At 30.9% G+C, this 16,705-nt stretch overlaps 1 protein-coding gene and 1 long non-coding RNA gene across 3 annotated transcripts; one reads left to right on the top strand and one right to left on the bottom strand.

The window, feature by feature from the left end:
• The first annotated feature begins 1,830 nt into the window (after positions 1-1,830).
• Positions 1,831-9,914, top strand: LOC130942979 (cationic amino acid transporter 6, chloroplastic-like). Its single transcript, XM_057871044.1, has 5 exons — positions 1,831-2,230; positions 3,006-3,228; positions 3,455-3,785; positions 6,331-6,559; positions 9,018-9,914. Exons 1-5 carry the CDS (start codon positions 1,849-1,851, stop codon positions 9,632-9,634), a joined length of 1,782 nt encoding a protein of 593 aa, XP_057727027.1. The 5' UTR covers positions 1,831-1,848; the 3' UTR covers positions 9,635-9,914.
• A 1,870-nt stretch (positions 9,915-11,784) lies between these two features.
• On the bottom strand, positions 11,785-16,107 carry LOC130960459 (uncharacterized). 2 transcript variants are annotated; one of them, XR_009079115.1, is made up of 5 exons: positions 15,938-16,079; positions 15,691-15,846; positions 15,579-15,616; positions 15,391-15,491; positions 11,785-12,154 (listed from the first exon to the last, which is right to left on the bottom strand). It is a non-coding gene; the product is annotated as an uncharacterized LOC130960459 (long non-coding RNA). The 2 variants fall into 2 exon arrangements; XR_009079110.1 differs by having other exon boundaries at positions 11,786-12,154; positions 15,923-16,107.
• Between the last annotated feature and the right edge of the window lie 598 nt (positions 16,108-16,705).

The following is a 16,705-nucleotide window of genomic DNA, read 5'->3' as shown; positions in this document are numbered from 1 at the left end:
GGAAAAAATATCTTTTAAAAAAAGATGTAAATTACAGCTTCTCAAAAAAGATCTTTTTTTTATTTTACTAGTACTTTTACTTTTACTACTAAAAATTTGCCAAACACGTTAAAAAATAAAAAAAAAATTTTCTAAAAAATATATTTTTTTAACAAAATAATGGCGTTCAAACATACACATAATATCATATATAGAAGAACTAAATGTAGCATTACACTATAGCTACAAATTTTTTTTTGTTTAAGATAGTAATTTTATTGTAATAAAAAAAGTTCAATTACAATTATCACATTAGGAGTACAAAAGCAATAAAATATAAAATAGGGCCACTCCCAAAAAATTAATAATAGCAACCTTAACAAATTAGATTCTCAGATAAAAGAAAAAAGAAAAATTTCTTGCATCTTACGTCATTTGATAACTATAAAAGCTCACTTGAGTTAATGAAACTATTGGATCTTTTTTTTTTCTCTTGCTTCCCCAAATCCACCATTACCAAGGGTGCAGTTTAACGACTAATACTTTGTATTTTAACTAATTCAATTTTTTAAATCTTAAAAATAATTAAAAAAAAAGGTATTTTTAGAATTATATAAAAAAGAAAAAAGAAATTTAGATACTAAATCCCTATAGCATACAGCAAAAAAATTTATCACTTTCAAATTAATGATAATTCACTCTTCTTATATGTTATTTTTAAAGTATCCTTATAATAAGTCGTTATCATAACAAAATAAAATAAGAATATGTTACGGCCCGGCCCAAGGAACCGACGGGTCGATCCGGCCCGAGCTCCACCCGACCCGGTTCCGCGTCCTTCAAACGACCCGGACACGTGTCCTATGCGACCCACACGCGGCCGCAGGACAGCGTCCTTGAGAATACGGGTCTGTCCTCATGAGGGGCCCACTACTGACATGTATATAAAGGGAAGATTGGCTCTTCTCCCGAGAGACGTCACCCTTCCATGTCATTTTTCCCCCGCTGCGCACTAGCTGACTTGAGCGTCGGAGTGTCTTTGCAGGTGGCACCCCCCTCTCATCACCTCTCCAGGACAAGTGCTCGTCTACTCGGCAAACCCGCAACCAACGCGACCAAAGCTAAGGCGTCCTCACCCATTCACTTGTACACCCGATCTGTCCGGAACCCGACATCCGAACAGAATATATACTTAAATATATTTTTAAAAAATTTCACGTTAGATGTCTTTCATTTATAAAAGAAATTTATAATTTTAAGATTTCTTAATTTTATAAATATAAGATATATAGATCATTTTTTACACTTTTAAAAATCTATTTATCATATTAAAACAACGGGTTTAACTAAAATCAAAACTTCTATTATCTTTAATTTTATAAAGTTCAAATAACTCAACGTAATAAAATTTTTTGAGAACAAAAATATCTTATCCAAAATTTTTTAAGAACCTATTTGAATATTTATTTATAAAATAATATATAAAAAATAATTTACTAAATTACAAAAAAATGATAATACCAAATTTGAAATGAGGAAATCAATTTCTTAGAATATGATACGAGTATAATTAAAGCAATATAATAATAAGAAAAAATCTAGGGACCAGCAACTTTATTAAATTCTGACCAACATATAACTAATAAAAGAAAAATGAGTAATTCCATACCATTAGATGAAATTTTACACCATTAAAAATATCATTGATGGCTATTTAATAACTACAAATCACAAAAATTGCTGACCCTCTAACATTCCTCTAATAATATATTAAGTTTCCCCTCCCAAATTTGCTATATATAAAACCTTCAATGAACAACCAACTCATCATCGAAGCAAAATAGAAACTAAACTAATCATAAAAAAAAGATGTCTAACATAAACAACACGACAATAATGTTATCAAACTACTTCCACTCTCTTTCCCAAACCCCTCAGAGGCTGAGAAAAAGGGTGCTAGCAACATGGACACCAGAGCAAGAATGGAACCAAGTGAGGCAGAGGTCTGGTGCAGACATGAAGAGGAAGCTGAATTGGTATGATCTTGTTGCTCTTGGTGTTGGAGGAATGCTTGGTGTTGGTGTCTTTGTCACCACAGGTTCTGTGGCACTTCACCACTCAGGTCCTTCAGTATTCATATCATATATCATTGCTGGAATCTCAGCTCTTCTATCTTCTTTGTGTTACACTGAGTTTGCTGTTCAAGTCCCAGTTGCTGGTGGAGCCTTCAGTTACTTAAGACTAACCTTTGGTGAGCGTCCTTTCTTTCCTTATTTAACCTCAATCATTATATCTTTAACATATTAGAACAACAGATGAATAGTTATATCTTTAACCCAATAAAATAATAGAAAATCTGATTTTTCTATCTCTGAAAAAGATTGAATTTTAAAAGCTTAGTCTGAGACATTTTAACTCATATCTGTTTTTAGTATATATGTCTTGTTATTTCTATATTTCTATCTTGTATCAACCATCAAATTCAATGATACAACTATAAAATTGTCGTTGAGGAAGGGACCATATCCACATGGCATCGACCGTTGTGATCACTATGTAAACATTTTCCCGTCAATTTTCACATTGCAACGTAACCATGCCACAATTTATTAAAACTATATGCGGTGGCCTATTTCATTAAATATTTTATTGTGTAGTTTAAAAATTGATAGAAAGAGACATATAAATAATTATATTTATGATACTCTTTCATTGGTGTCTTTTTTTTGTATTTGTGTTATTTTTTAAATATGCTTTCTTTTTTTTTATCTTATATTAAAATTCTTTATTTTAGGGTCACTAACAATCGAACTCTAAATTTTTAGGTCATGAAAATTCTGTTATCGTATCATAAAATTGTTCCTCCTAAAAGTTTAAACTAATAAGAGAAAATACATTAATGATTATATCTTTAATATAATTTTACTATAATAATGTTGATTCTCTTCCACTACTAGCTCCTTTTGAATTGTACCTATATTTTCTTTCTAATTAATAATACAATTTTGATTATCTGTGATATATAGGAGAATTCATGGGATATTTTGCTGGGGCAAACATACTAATGGAATATGTGTTTTCAAATGCTGCTGTTGCAAGGAGCTTCACAGAATATTTGAGCTTTGCTTTTGGACAAAATGATCCAAATGTGTGGAGAGTTGAAGTTCATGGAATGCCAAAGAATTACAACATGTTGGATTTCCCAGCAGTGGCTCTAATACTGCTTCTTACTCTCTGCTTGTGCCATAGGTTAATTTGTTTCTTCCTTTAATATAACAGAAATATACGTTTTCTTATTGTTACAAAACAAACTATGTTTGGTATCATTTTGGTGTTGGTTTTATAAATGATTGAAAGGATAAACTACTACTACTACTACTTTTATTATTATTTTTATTATTATTAATTGATTGGTGCTAGTGGAGTTTGAAAATGATAGGTTCTTTTGTTTATTTGTTTTTAACTATTTTTGCAGTACTAAGGAAAGCTCCATATTGAACCTAATCATGACAATATTCCATGTGATTTTCTTTGGATTCATCATAGTGGCTGGTTATAATAATGGAAGTACAAAAAACTTGGTTAGTCCAAAAGGGATAGCCCCTTTTGGTGTTAGGGGTGTTCTTGATGGAGCAGCAATAGTATACTTCAGTTACATTGGGTATGACTCAGCTTCAACCATGGCAGAAGAGGTCAAAGATCCTTACAAGAATCTTCCCATTGGAATTGTGGGTTCAGTTCTTATAACCACTTTGCTTTATTGCCTTATGGCCCTCTCTTTGTGCATGATGCTTCCTTACAATAAGGTCAGTATCAGTGTCACAACTATATATCAAACTCTAATTATTTATCACCATATACATTATATTATATGTGCTTATCAATTCTATATATATATATGCTTCTTTATAACTTACAAGCTTCAGTTGAACTTCACAACTTATTTCATCACATATTTTAGTTCCCACAATTTGAGGACTAAGTCAATAAAAAATATAGAAAATTAATTTTTAATTAGTCAATTCTAAGATTTAAATTTATAATTTTAATTAAATATTAAAATTAAAGATTTATGATTTAGATTATAAAAATAATTTTAAGAAATGGCTAATATTAATTAAAAAAATTGATTCCTTAAAGACTTTTAAGGCCTACCTTTTATAATTTTCCACTCGGTTAGATAGATATAATATACATAATTTAGAAATATAAGAGTAAAGTATTATTTTGAATGTTTAGGCTGAATTTTAATTTGATCTCGAATATTTTAGACGTCATATTTCAGTCTCAAAAGCTTTTAAATATCCTTTTCAATTCTAAAAATAATTTTAAGTAGGTTTAATGTTGTCCCACCATTAAATTTAACATAAATAATTCGCATATTAAAGAGATAATAGCATTTGATTTTTGTATATAAGTAAAATTTATCCACCAACTATTCCTAATATAAGTTTTTTCTCTACTTTTGAAATGTTGATCATTGATTGTTAAGATTTGGACTTTTGTACAAAAAAGAAATTAAGAAAAAGAAGTGTTAAAAAGATTTGTTATTTTTTTTAACACATAAAAGAAGATATAACTTAACTAGTAACGTTATTAACGTTTACGCCACTCATTTTGTTAAGGGTTAAGTATGATTTTGATCCTTAAGGCAGGGGCTGAAAATTTGTTTTGTTCCCGGCCTTTTTTTCACTACAAAATAGTTCTAAAGGTTTAACTTAATTTAAAAATCGTCTTTTGGACAAAAATACCCTTCCCCTTCTTTCCCAAAATAATCGATTCTTCTTCTCAATCACAGCAATACCAGTACCCTAGTTCCTTACCTCAATCACAACCATATCTCTTCTTTTTCTTCTTCTTCGACTAAAATTTCAACTACAATTTTACAAGAGGAATATAATTTCAAAGGCAACAACAAAATTTCAAATAACGAATATAAAAAATCAAAACAAAGAAGAAGAACACAACATCAACAAAATTTTAATATATCAAAAAATCAAAATAAAAAAATAGAAGAATGGAATAGAAATAGAAACAGAAACAGAATAACAGAAAAAGAAAAACAATGAAATCAATACCCAGGATGGAATCAGAGTCAACAATAACAGTGTGATTAACAAAATCAGAATTAGAACAGAAGCAAAATAATCAAAAATAGAAGCAGAATAATCAAGTTAATCTGAATCAGAATTAGAACCTAGCGGCGAGCAACGAGGAGCAGCAACGACGTGCGACAAGCAGCAGCGAGCTAGCGAGGAAGAGGAGTAGCGGTGAGGATGCGAAGTAGCAAAGGAGCTTCGGCAACGGCATTGGGTTCAACGGACGGCAGCGGTGGCAGTTGGCATGATGGCGGCGACACTCCTCTCTCTCTCTCTCTCTCTCTCTCTCTCTCTGTCTCTGGTTAGCGTCATGGTGGCGGATCTAGCGATGACAGAGCAGCTCAGAACGACGACGACGACGTGGCTCAACAGCGGCGATGAGCGCAGTGCGACGGCAGCCTCCCTTCCCCCTTGCGTGATTCCCTTCCCTACCTTCCTTCTCCTCTCTTCTCTTGCTGTTAGTGTGAGTGAGATCTGGAATTCCTCCCCTCTCCCGTTAGTGTGATCGAACGACGAGAAGCGACAGCAGCAGCGAGGAGCAACAACGACGAAGAGTCCTACCTTAGGAACCAAAATTGTACTTAACCCTTTTGTTAATTATTAGTGTCAAATTTAATAGTTCGGACCATATTAAATTTATTTAAAATTTTTTAGAATAGAAATAGGATGTTTAAAATGTTAGAGATCAAATTAAAATTTAATTCAAATATTAGAGACCAAAATAGTATTTTACCCTAAATAAAATGGTAAGTATTGGTGTGTTATATGGATATATAACAGGGGTAATGTTGCATTGAGATCGAATAAAGTGTTCTAATAATGTTACTAATATAATAATAGCAAGAAAATGTTAGTACTTTATATTGTTATCAGGACACTTTATTTATATTTATATTTAGGATATGATTTTGTTAAAGAGCTAAATTCTTTTTCTTTTTTTACTAACAGTCAACCAACAAACTAACGAATAATGAGTAAAGATTAAAGGTAATAAAAAAATATTGGATAAAAAAATATTGGATGAAAAATAAAATTTGTCAATCTTTAAAAATATGTACTCATTCTTATGATACATCATCATGCTTAATTATTTCAAAATATTAACTATGTGTATAACAGTCAGTTTAATATATAAAGATAGGAACGACTTATTTTCTTTCTGTATATAATATAAGTTTTTTGTAGTGATAAATTGAAGATACGCATTATATATTAATTATTGCTCTTTTGTATACATGATTTGATATGGTAGATATCAGATAATGCATCATATTCAATTGCTTTCCTTAAAATTGGTTGGAATTGGGCAAGCAACATAGTTGGAGCAGGTGCAAGTTTGGGGATTGTGGCATCTCTCTTGGTAGCCATGTTAGGCCAAGCAAGATATCTTTGTGTTATAGGAAGGGCAAGGTTGGTGCCATCTTGGTTAGCCAAAGTGCACCCTTCAACTGGCACCCCATTCAATGCCACACTATTTTTAGGTAAGCAAAATAAACTATATTATTCTATTTAAAAATTAACTTTTGTAATAGTTAAATTTATCAGCATTTTAAAGTTTCATGATTAATAATATAGTACCCAATTATATTTTATATATACTATTATTATATATATCTTGTAGATTAATAATTATTAAGACACAAACTAATTATTCAAACTCAATTAATTAGATATACATATTTTTTTATGTTATGTTAGGCCATCTGAACAAATTAAATCTCTATCTTTAATTTCTTCTAAAAAATATCTCATCTACTTGACATTCTCATGCACCTTTTCTATATAATAATGTTTCTTTAACTGTCACTACACAGAGTACACATATCCCTTCCTGGTAACCAACAGTCATATGGAAATCACTAAAAAATATATGCAATGTTGCTACTTTTGTTAAAAATAAGAAATAAAAAAGAAGTTATGCTTTGAAGCTTTATTTAATTAATTATTTTTATGAACTCCGTTCATTATTCCATCTATATTTTGCTTTATTTGGCTATATATATATATATATATATATATATATATATATATATATATATATATATATATATATGTGTGTGTGTGTGTGTGTGTGTGTTGAGCAGCTTTTTGTTAATATTAGGCTACAAAATTTTTATTTTTAAAAATAGCTTATAAAAATTAATCTTTAAAAGATAATTTTTCAAAAGTTGTAGTATTTATATTTAGTAAATTAAATTAAAAATAATTTTTAATAAATATAAATAATAACAAATGCGTTTAGTAAATAATTTTTAAAATTTAAAATTACTATAATAAATATTAATATAAAAATTAAATTTAGATATTAATTAATAAATGAGATTATATTAGATTTTTTTATTTTAATAAGTATAAGTCAATTCTAAAAAATTCTTTTTTAGATATTTTTAAAAATATTTTTAATTTTTAAAAACTACAAGTATAAACATATAAATTTTTTAATTTACCAAATACAAAATAAAATATTTATACCACTTCTTCAAAAAGTTTTATCGAACCAAATCTTACCTGATACTTTATCAGCCTTCTTACATAATAATTATTTAAATAAGGTTGGGGATCACCGGATCACATAAACATAAAGATTATATGTTATGATTTGTTTTGTTTCTATTATTTTTTATTATATTATTACTGTTAGAAAGCAATTTAAAATTATATTATTAGAAATAAATATTTTTCATTTTTATTTAAAAATTAAAATTATACAGTTACTTATACCATATGAAACTAATCAATCTGCTACTGCAGCAACTTTTACTTAATTTTTTGTCCTATAACCTCACGACATACTCTTGAATATTACCTGAAATTCTAATAATCAAATAGTAGTAATTAAAAAATTTTAACAAGTAACTCGGTTACTACAAAACATTATATGATCAATTCATATTAATAACTCCATAAGTTCAAATAAGTACTTATTGTTGAAGCACTCCTCATACTTAGATGAGAAATACTTTCGCCCTCTTAATTTATTAGATGCTCTAAATTAGTTTTATGATGTTTAAATCAATTTGTTTTAGTTGAGTGGTTGTCTCATTCATCTGCTATCAAAAGTTTGAATCTCGTCTTATGTATATATTAATTTATTAACTAATAATGACAGATTTTTAAATAGAATTCAGATTTATAATTAGATTTTTCATTAACCTATCGTATTAACTATTAAGGGCACATATCATGAGAAAAAAAAAAAAAAAGAATTACTGTGATCAAGTGTACTTGACTTTTAAAATAGAGGTGACTAATAAATTAAATCAAAGTAGAATAATGACTTGCTTTCAGATCTCACAATAATTTTTCTACCTAATTTCACTAGTCCTATTAAGGTGGAACAGGTTCACATCTAAATTCACAAACATCAGAATACTAGATAATGAAACTACTGTCTACCTATATGTATAATAAATCCTTTCTCACCGTCGTGTGAAAAAATTTCGTTTTTCACTTCCTCGATTAAGTTTATTTCATATCATGTTAAACTTTGTATTTCATAAGTCATCAAAATTTGGTTAATTTATATTTATATATATTTAAAATGTAGATTACTTTTTGTAACCGTCATGTTTTGCATTGCATACAACCCTTAATCAATAAATTAGTTGACTTTTCACTTTTATAGTTTTATATCATATACAGAGTATATACATCTATAAATACAACTGTGACTTGACAGGTACCAAATACCCGGTAATACTCTAGTACATGAAAGCATCATGTTGATTCATATCTTAATATTAAATATAATGTATATTCTCAAATTAGATCCTTATTCCATAAAATAACACACATACCTAAATCGACACACATTATAGGTATACCGTATATCACAATATATTTTTTTTTTTCAAAAAGAAAAAATTGTACTTGATTGTTATCTTACAATAATATCTAATTAATTCCAACCCAAATATTTCCTGTTGATTGTATTTGTAGGGCTATGCACAGCATCAATTGCGCTTTTCACGGAGCTTGACATTATAATTGAGTTGGTGAGCATAGGCACTCTTATGGTGTTCTACCTTGTAGCCAATGCTCTCATCTACCGTAGATACTCCATCACCCAAAATACCCATAATGCCCCTCCTCTCTACACACTCTTGTTCCTTTTCCTCCTCTCCCTAAGTTCACTATGCTTCTCCTTATCATGGAAATTCAATCAACAATGGTGGGGCCTACTCCTCTTTGGTGCCCTCTTCATAACCATCACAGCATTTTTTCAACTCGTGGTGGTCATGCACTATAATAGTAATAAAGTCGTAATAACCCTAACTCAACAAGATCCTCCTCATTGGTTGGTCCCATTTATGCCTTGGTCACCCGCTCTCTCCATATTCCTTAATGTTTTCCTAATGACAACGTTGAAGCTACTCTCTTTTCAAAGGTTTGCTATATGGTCATGCTTCATCACACTCTTCTATGTTCTCTATGGTGTGCATTCTACTTATCAAGCTGAGGAGATTGAGATGATGACTATTGTTAATAATAATAACAATAATCCATCATCAGCTGAATCCAATTTGCAAGCTAAGGTTGAAATACAAGTGCACTAATTATATGTTGAAGCATATATATTACTCCAATAATTTACAAGCGAAGGAGGTTGAAATTCAAGTGCAATATTATTAATCATTGTTAACTGAAGCATATAATCAAATAACTTGATCCAAAGTTAGTCTAGTTGTATATATAAGCTAAGGCTGAAACTCAAGTGCTTGCATTATATCTGGCGAAGCAATTTCTTCAGCATGCTACACTAATTAATGTTAGTTGGCAATAAACAGATATAGATTATGGTTGAAATGATAATTATATTGATAGTGAGTTCTATGATGTCTTTGTTATGGTGTCTAAATTACCTAACTTTTCTTTTAAAGTAAAAAATAAAATATTTAAAATAAAAAGTAAATCATGTAAAATTTATTAAATATTATTATTTATCTTTTTTAGTAACTTAGATACAAAGTAATAGACACTATAGCATTTACCTATATTTATAGGGTTGTTAATCATATAGCAATGATGGGAACAACATATTTGAATCTTTTGTTGAATAGTTGGTGTAAAAAACACTATTATGTTTTATCAGGAAGAGAGAGAGGGAAATGCAGAGGACTCCAAGGCATTTCCATATTAAATTTTCTTCAACATGTACGAGGTCTAATAAATTCAATGTGCTCAAAATATTTTGAAATGAATAAAGTAAATTAATATCTTTTTAACAGAATATCATATACTTAAGTTATGATATCGCTCATAAAAAGAATATTATATGAACCACTAAAATATTTACATAATATAAGAACATTTATTTATTATCTTATGAACTTTTCTTTAAAAAATATGAGATGGAAATTTTTCTTTTAAAAGACATTACATAAAGTTGAAATGAAGTAGCACGCAATTAGCTTTAAATCCTAATTATATACGTATACTTATATACATTAACATTGTAAGGACTCGATTTTTGGTAAACAGAAATTTTTGACTATTTTGTAACTTATTTTGCAAAATACAAAATCACAGTTCATCATGATTTAGTGAGTTAGATCCAAATAAAAATAAATAAATAAAAAGACGAAAATAAATATTAAATATGACAATAAATGAATCAAATTTTATTTTACGAGAGTAATAAATTCTTTTGCTCAAATTTGACCTAGTAGAGATTTACTCACATTCATTTTAATCCACTTTTTCTCATTATAGACTTTTTGACTTGGAGTTTACTTTTAATGACAGTTTTGTGTACGTTGGGAAAAAAGTCAACGTTCCGAAAATCAGAGAACTACTCACATTCATTTTAATCCGCTTTTTCTCATTATAGACTTTTTGACTTGGGTTTTGCTTTTAATGACAGTTGTGTTGTGTGCGCATTAGGAAAAAGTCAACGCTCCAAAGTCCATGGAATCAGTAATAAATGTAACTGCCTCCTTGATAATCATATTTTAGGATTAATCTCAATCACTCATTCTTAATTTATTCTTTCAAAGAATAAATTTTAGTCGTTTATTATTTTATGGCGTGGTAAAATTTAGTTCGAGACAAACCTCATCCTAATTTTTCGAAATACCTCCTAAAGACCACGAATTCTCTTTTTTCTTTCTCAAGTAACATGGTCCACTCTTCCCCTAAAGTGACCGAATTTCCTCTCTCTTTTACTCTTTTCGTAGTGTTTTTAATCTTAAGAAATTAATTGTGGTCAACTGTGGATAAACATCACATAATAAGCCATGACTCGGCTCCTTGGCCCCTCTCTCCTTACCCTTTAGACCTTGGCCTCGGATTTTAGTACTCTTTTACCACCATAATTGCATGTTTATTTCAGCCTTTTATTTAAGCAACCACCTAAAGTAAAATTTTGACAAACCTAGTCAGAATTGAGAGAGAAAGAACCGAGTTTTTGAGAGAGAAAAATAGCGCATTTTGTTACGACCCAAATTCCGGCAGGTCTGGGTCACTGTCAGTCATCAGGTGTTACTTCTCAATAACCCTATAAAACTCTAGACTCGATAATATTTACTACATATGAACCTTTCGTAATAACGGAATTGCATATGTTAGCTTATTTTTATTATCTACTTTTTCTTAATAAAACCCATTAGCCACAATCAAAAACATCATCAGAGGTATACAATACAAAATAAATACTAAACAAACAGCAAAATCAAATAACGAGATTACAGAAAAAATTTTCATACATATATACATTTCAAGTTAGTTCATACAAACTCAACATACTTATATATATATATATATAGACATATATACAACTCACAACTTCCAGATACCTAGTTCATGTAGAAAATCTCTAGACTGGTTCTGGGCTAACAAAAAAATATTAAGTACTATACCTCAAAAATGCTACAAAAGTGAAAGAAAGTAGAGTCTAAGGAACAAAGACCATCTATCCTACAATTATTCTACCATCGAGGCATAAGTCTGCAAATATCGTCTCAGGACTAGTCTCGAGCACCTCTTGCAGCATCTCTTGTAGGGTCCTTAAACACATGCTCCTTTGATACCTCTATGAATAGAACTCCAGTGGCGGCGACCAAGTAAGAATCCTCCATCTGTGGGGGAAAGGGGAAAAGAAGGAGTGAGAACTTACGGGGTTCCCAATAGAGTGACATCGCAAAAATACATCTCTCTCGTGAAACCTAGAGTTCTGGCTATATCGTAATATTTATTTTCAGTTTACTTAGTCCTAAGTACTATACTAAATTACTTCGCTCCTTTCCGTACTTGCGAGAATTTACATAATTCTTTTTTGGCATCTTCTTTTGGGGTTCATGTCGTTTTAGTGTCATTATCTTAAACTAATATTCCTAGTTGCACTTATCCTCTACTTAATATCACGCAATTATATAAAACACAAACACAGTAAAGGTACAGTAATATACATTATACAAGAAGCAAATAACACCAATAGGAAGAATAAGAAGTAAACAATCATAATCAAATGCGCAAACAATATGATGCATGTCTGTCCCTAGTGCAGACCACGAGCTCATGCGTCGGTTATCTATCCACAACCCGATGTTACCCGAGGTTACACTCGGATATGGTTTCTCAACTCAATCAATAATGTAACTCAAAGGTATGCGCCTGGAAGAGAAACGACTTTCCCAGTAGGCGTCCTTACCCTGCACGTTTCTCATTCTCACCAGATAATCCACTTTGGTTTCGTCGAAGCAAACCTCACCCTTTCTCACCAAACAATCCGCTCTGGGTCCATCGGGACTACCAATAATCAATTTTGGTCCTCTTCAGAATATTCACAGTCAATTCTGATCTTCCCCAGAATATTCACACTTAGCTAGTACATCCATTCTGACCAATTGTTCTTCTCCCAACTAGTATGTTTTTTCTGGATGGGGGTCTCTCCTAGCTAATAAAATATGTCCCATACCGTATTTTATTAGTTGGGAGACTCTCCCTCACTGAGCACTTAATTAGTGAGGTTGTCTGCCCAACGTTACCTTAGTGGAACTTACACAGTTTCTTGGGTCTAACCTTTACTTCTAATATCTTAATATAATTATCTTGCTAACAAATTTATACTCCTAATTATTTTCTCAACTTATTTGATTTATTGCCTCCTTGGCGACCAGATTTCTAATTAAAACTAAAAATACTAAACAGACTCAATTGCGCAAATTTATATCCATGCGTCCATATCGAACTAAAATTTCTAAAAAATTAAGAATCACATTTTCCTAGGCAGTCTAGCTCTACTTATTGAAGAAAAACCGAGACCCCTATACCGATTTCTCGGGACAGCACCTTGCTTCCTCGCAAGGTGGGTATATATTGCAAAATACTAGCATAACGACTCAACTCATTAATGGAGGTATTCTAGGACTCTAAGGGTTAGTTTAGTTTTAGTTTTTGGTTTTCGTATTAAGAATTGAATTTTCTATAAATTTTCAATGTCCTGCTACTGTGCTAACAAATTCTGAGAAAACAGCAAGTAGTAGAATTTTTATAAAAATCATGACATTTCAATTCTAACTCAATACCTCTAAATTTTGGTGGAATTATAACATATACATCCAAGTTTAATTTAAAATAAGTTTTAGACTCATAATATCATATGAGAAAGTTATGTAACCTTAAATTCTGTTCTGTTTTACTTGCTTCTGTTTGAAAATTTCACTGAACTAGTCACCATCTAAGTTACATAATTAATTCTCTAAAATAGCTATAAATCAGAAATTTGAACCAATTATTCTAGACATTTCAATATTTTCATTGTCACAAATTTCAGGTAAAAAATCATTTAGAATCAAAAGATACTCAAATTGGAAGATGATGTTTTAAAATCTGAAAAACAGGTTTTAAGTAGAAAACGGTTTAACTTTCAAAAATCATAACTTCCAATCCACTAATCATCTAATCATTTTGAAATTCTAGGAAATTAACTAGATACATCAAATATTCATATAAAATTAGTTTCTCTGATTGCATGTCTAGAATGAGAGCAATAAATCGGGTAGTTTGTTGGCTTCACTAACTAAGTTCTACAAAAACTGGTTTACTTAACCAGTGAGCTCGTCTTCTTCTAAGGTTCATAACTCTTTCTCTAAAGCTTTAATCCTATGAAATTTGGTATGGTTATACTAAGCCGTCCTAACTTTTATTTGGTTTAAGTTCCAAAGCATTCTCTTTTCGAGAACAAAAGTTATGCATATTCTGTTTTGAGAGATTTTTGTTTAGTTAACCAGTGAACCGATTATCTTCCAAAGTTTATAACTAATTCTATATTTGCTATGGCTCTGAAATTTGAATTGAATTAACTAGACATCATTGGCTTTCATTTGGTTTTGGTCTCACCAGAACAACCCTTCTGGATTAGAAGTTATACATCAAGGGAATTACTACTCTAAATCTGGAAATTCTGTCTAACTAACAGTGAGCAATAATTTTGTAAAATCCATAACTCCCAATATATAATTCCAAAAATTATGAGCTTTTGAAAAAACAAAATAGACACCTGAAAGTTTTACTCCCAAGTAAGTTCACACCAAATCGAGTTCTGGATCAGTAGCAATACCTCATGCAAATGGCTGGTATAATTTAAGGAGTTATAGGATTGCATGTCAATAAAACAGTAAATCTGTCATTTTGTAAATTGCATAATTAATTCTATAAAATTGGATTTGTCCTGAAATTTGGTCACACTATTATTGACATATCAATCTCTCATCTATCTTTGGTTGCATCTTAAAAAATTTTAGAATTTAAAAGTTACATATGTTGGAATTCGCTACTGCAATAGCTTTAAAACAGATTTTTCAGTAGAAACCACTTACTTTCAATAATTTTTATCTTCCAACCTACTCATCAGAAAACTCTTGAAATTTTTAGAAAAGGTTCTAAACTCATCAACTATTACTAGAATATTTATTTACCTAATTTTGAGTGGCTGGATTTTACCCAAAAATCAGACAAGTCACTATATCGGTAACAGATTCTGCAGCAATTAGCTTAGGTTTTAACTAACCAATTCGATTATCTAAGCTTCTAATCCTCTTCTAATCATTATTATACCTTTCTTAAACTAGCTTAGACTTAATTATCTTAGCCTTACAGCCCCAAGAGCTCAGCTCTTATTCATTTTCATCGTTCATTTATCATATAATATCATACAAGAGCAATATAGTGCAACAATCAATCATAATAGCACTATAATCATAATCATCATACTTAATCAGTAGTAAATACATTAAGCAATCATTCATTTCATCATCAAAATATCATCAATGACATAATCATAAACATAAAATTAACCTAACCTAACCCCTACCACGTTGGAGTTCACTCTTGATCACACTCGGTTCAAGCTCTCTCTTCCTTTCTCGGTTAGTTTCCCTTTCTTGGCTTGTGGTCAGCTGTTCTAACAGAGTTCTAATAGAATCAAAAGAAAGAATCAAAATTTCGTTAATCACAAGGCCATTCGGCCAATTCCAAGCAGAACAGGGGAAAGATACTCACCCTCCTTTGCTTGTGATTTCAGCTTGTTCTAACAGAATCTAACAAAAGTAAACGAAGGAATCAGAATTTTGTATTAGAAGAGAAGAAAATAACATTGCTAGTTCTTACTAACAACGAAAATCGAAGAACAGAGGGGGTGATGGGCTGCGTCCTTCTCAGCTTTGGTCAGTCACTTCTTGACCATCACTCCCCCCCCCCCCTCCTGAACTTTCGCTCGTCCAGCTCCCTCTCTCTTTTCTTGCTTCTATTTTTGCGTCGCAATGAAGACCTAGAAGAGGCATATGGTTATATAAATAGAAGAAGAAGGAGTGGGGTGAGGTGGTGAAGAGAGTTGCACTGGGTACCTCTTCTTGTAATACCTAATCAGAAGCCATCATTCCAAGCAGTGACCAAGAGGTGGAACTGGGATTGGAAATTCTTCTTGGTGCTGTCCTTAGAAGAAGAGAGAATGAGTTTAGGGCTAATCAGGGTTAGAGTTCTTTTGATAATGTGTATGATCATGGTTCGATTAAACCAAAGGAAAAGAAAGTGATTTAGTGTGTGCTGGTTCATGATTAACTAATTTTAATAATATATCAGTACTTTTTTTTAATTAGTTCATCAAATAAATAATTAAGGATATGGTAATTGATAAAAAAAAATTTGGTTTTAAGCTTGAGATAATAATTATTCTGTAGTATTCTGAGGGTTACATGAAACTGTAGGTCAATCTCGGATAAAATCTGCGGTGGTGGTCGGTGCTGTTCTGTCTGATTTGTTGGATCTGGTGGAGCTGCTGATCCTTCGTCACCAGGGGGTAGTGGTATCTGTAAGAGACTCCGATGCTTAAGTTAGCATGTGTTTTAGGCAGGTTTTTTAGTAGAATCAGAGTATGAGTTATACCTGGGTGCTCTAGTATATTTATAATGGTGTAGAGTGGGGTCTGTCTAAAATCAACCCACCTCTTATGAGCTTATATGATACACTATTCAATTTGAAGCGTTAGATTAAATTGATAAATGATCTAATGGTTTATATTTAAATTATTATTAATTTAATAAAAATTACACTTAAAGATATCAAATCTTTTGATATTTTAAAATGGCCCAATATACAGCTATGCACCCCCTGCCTCTTCCCTCCACCCA

This window comes from Arachis stenosperma, chromosome 1, assembly GCF_014773155.1.
Source record: "Arachis stenosperma cultivar V10309 chromosome 1, arast.V10309.gnm1.PFL2, whole genome shotgun sequence".
Taxonomy (NCBI): Eukaryota; Viridiplantae; Streptophyta; class Magnoliopsida; order Fabales; family Fabaceae; genus Arachis; species Arachis stenosperma.
This window is presented reverse-complemented; position numbering and strand designations above follow the sequence as displayed.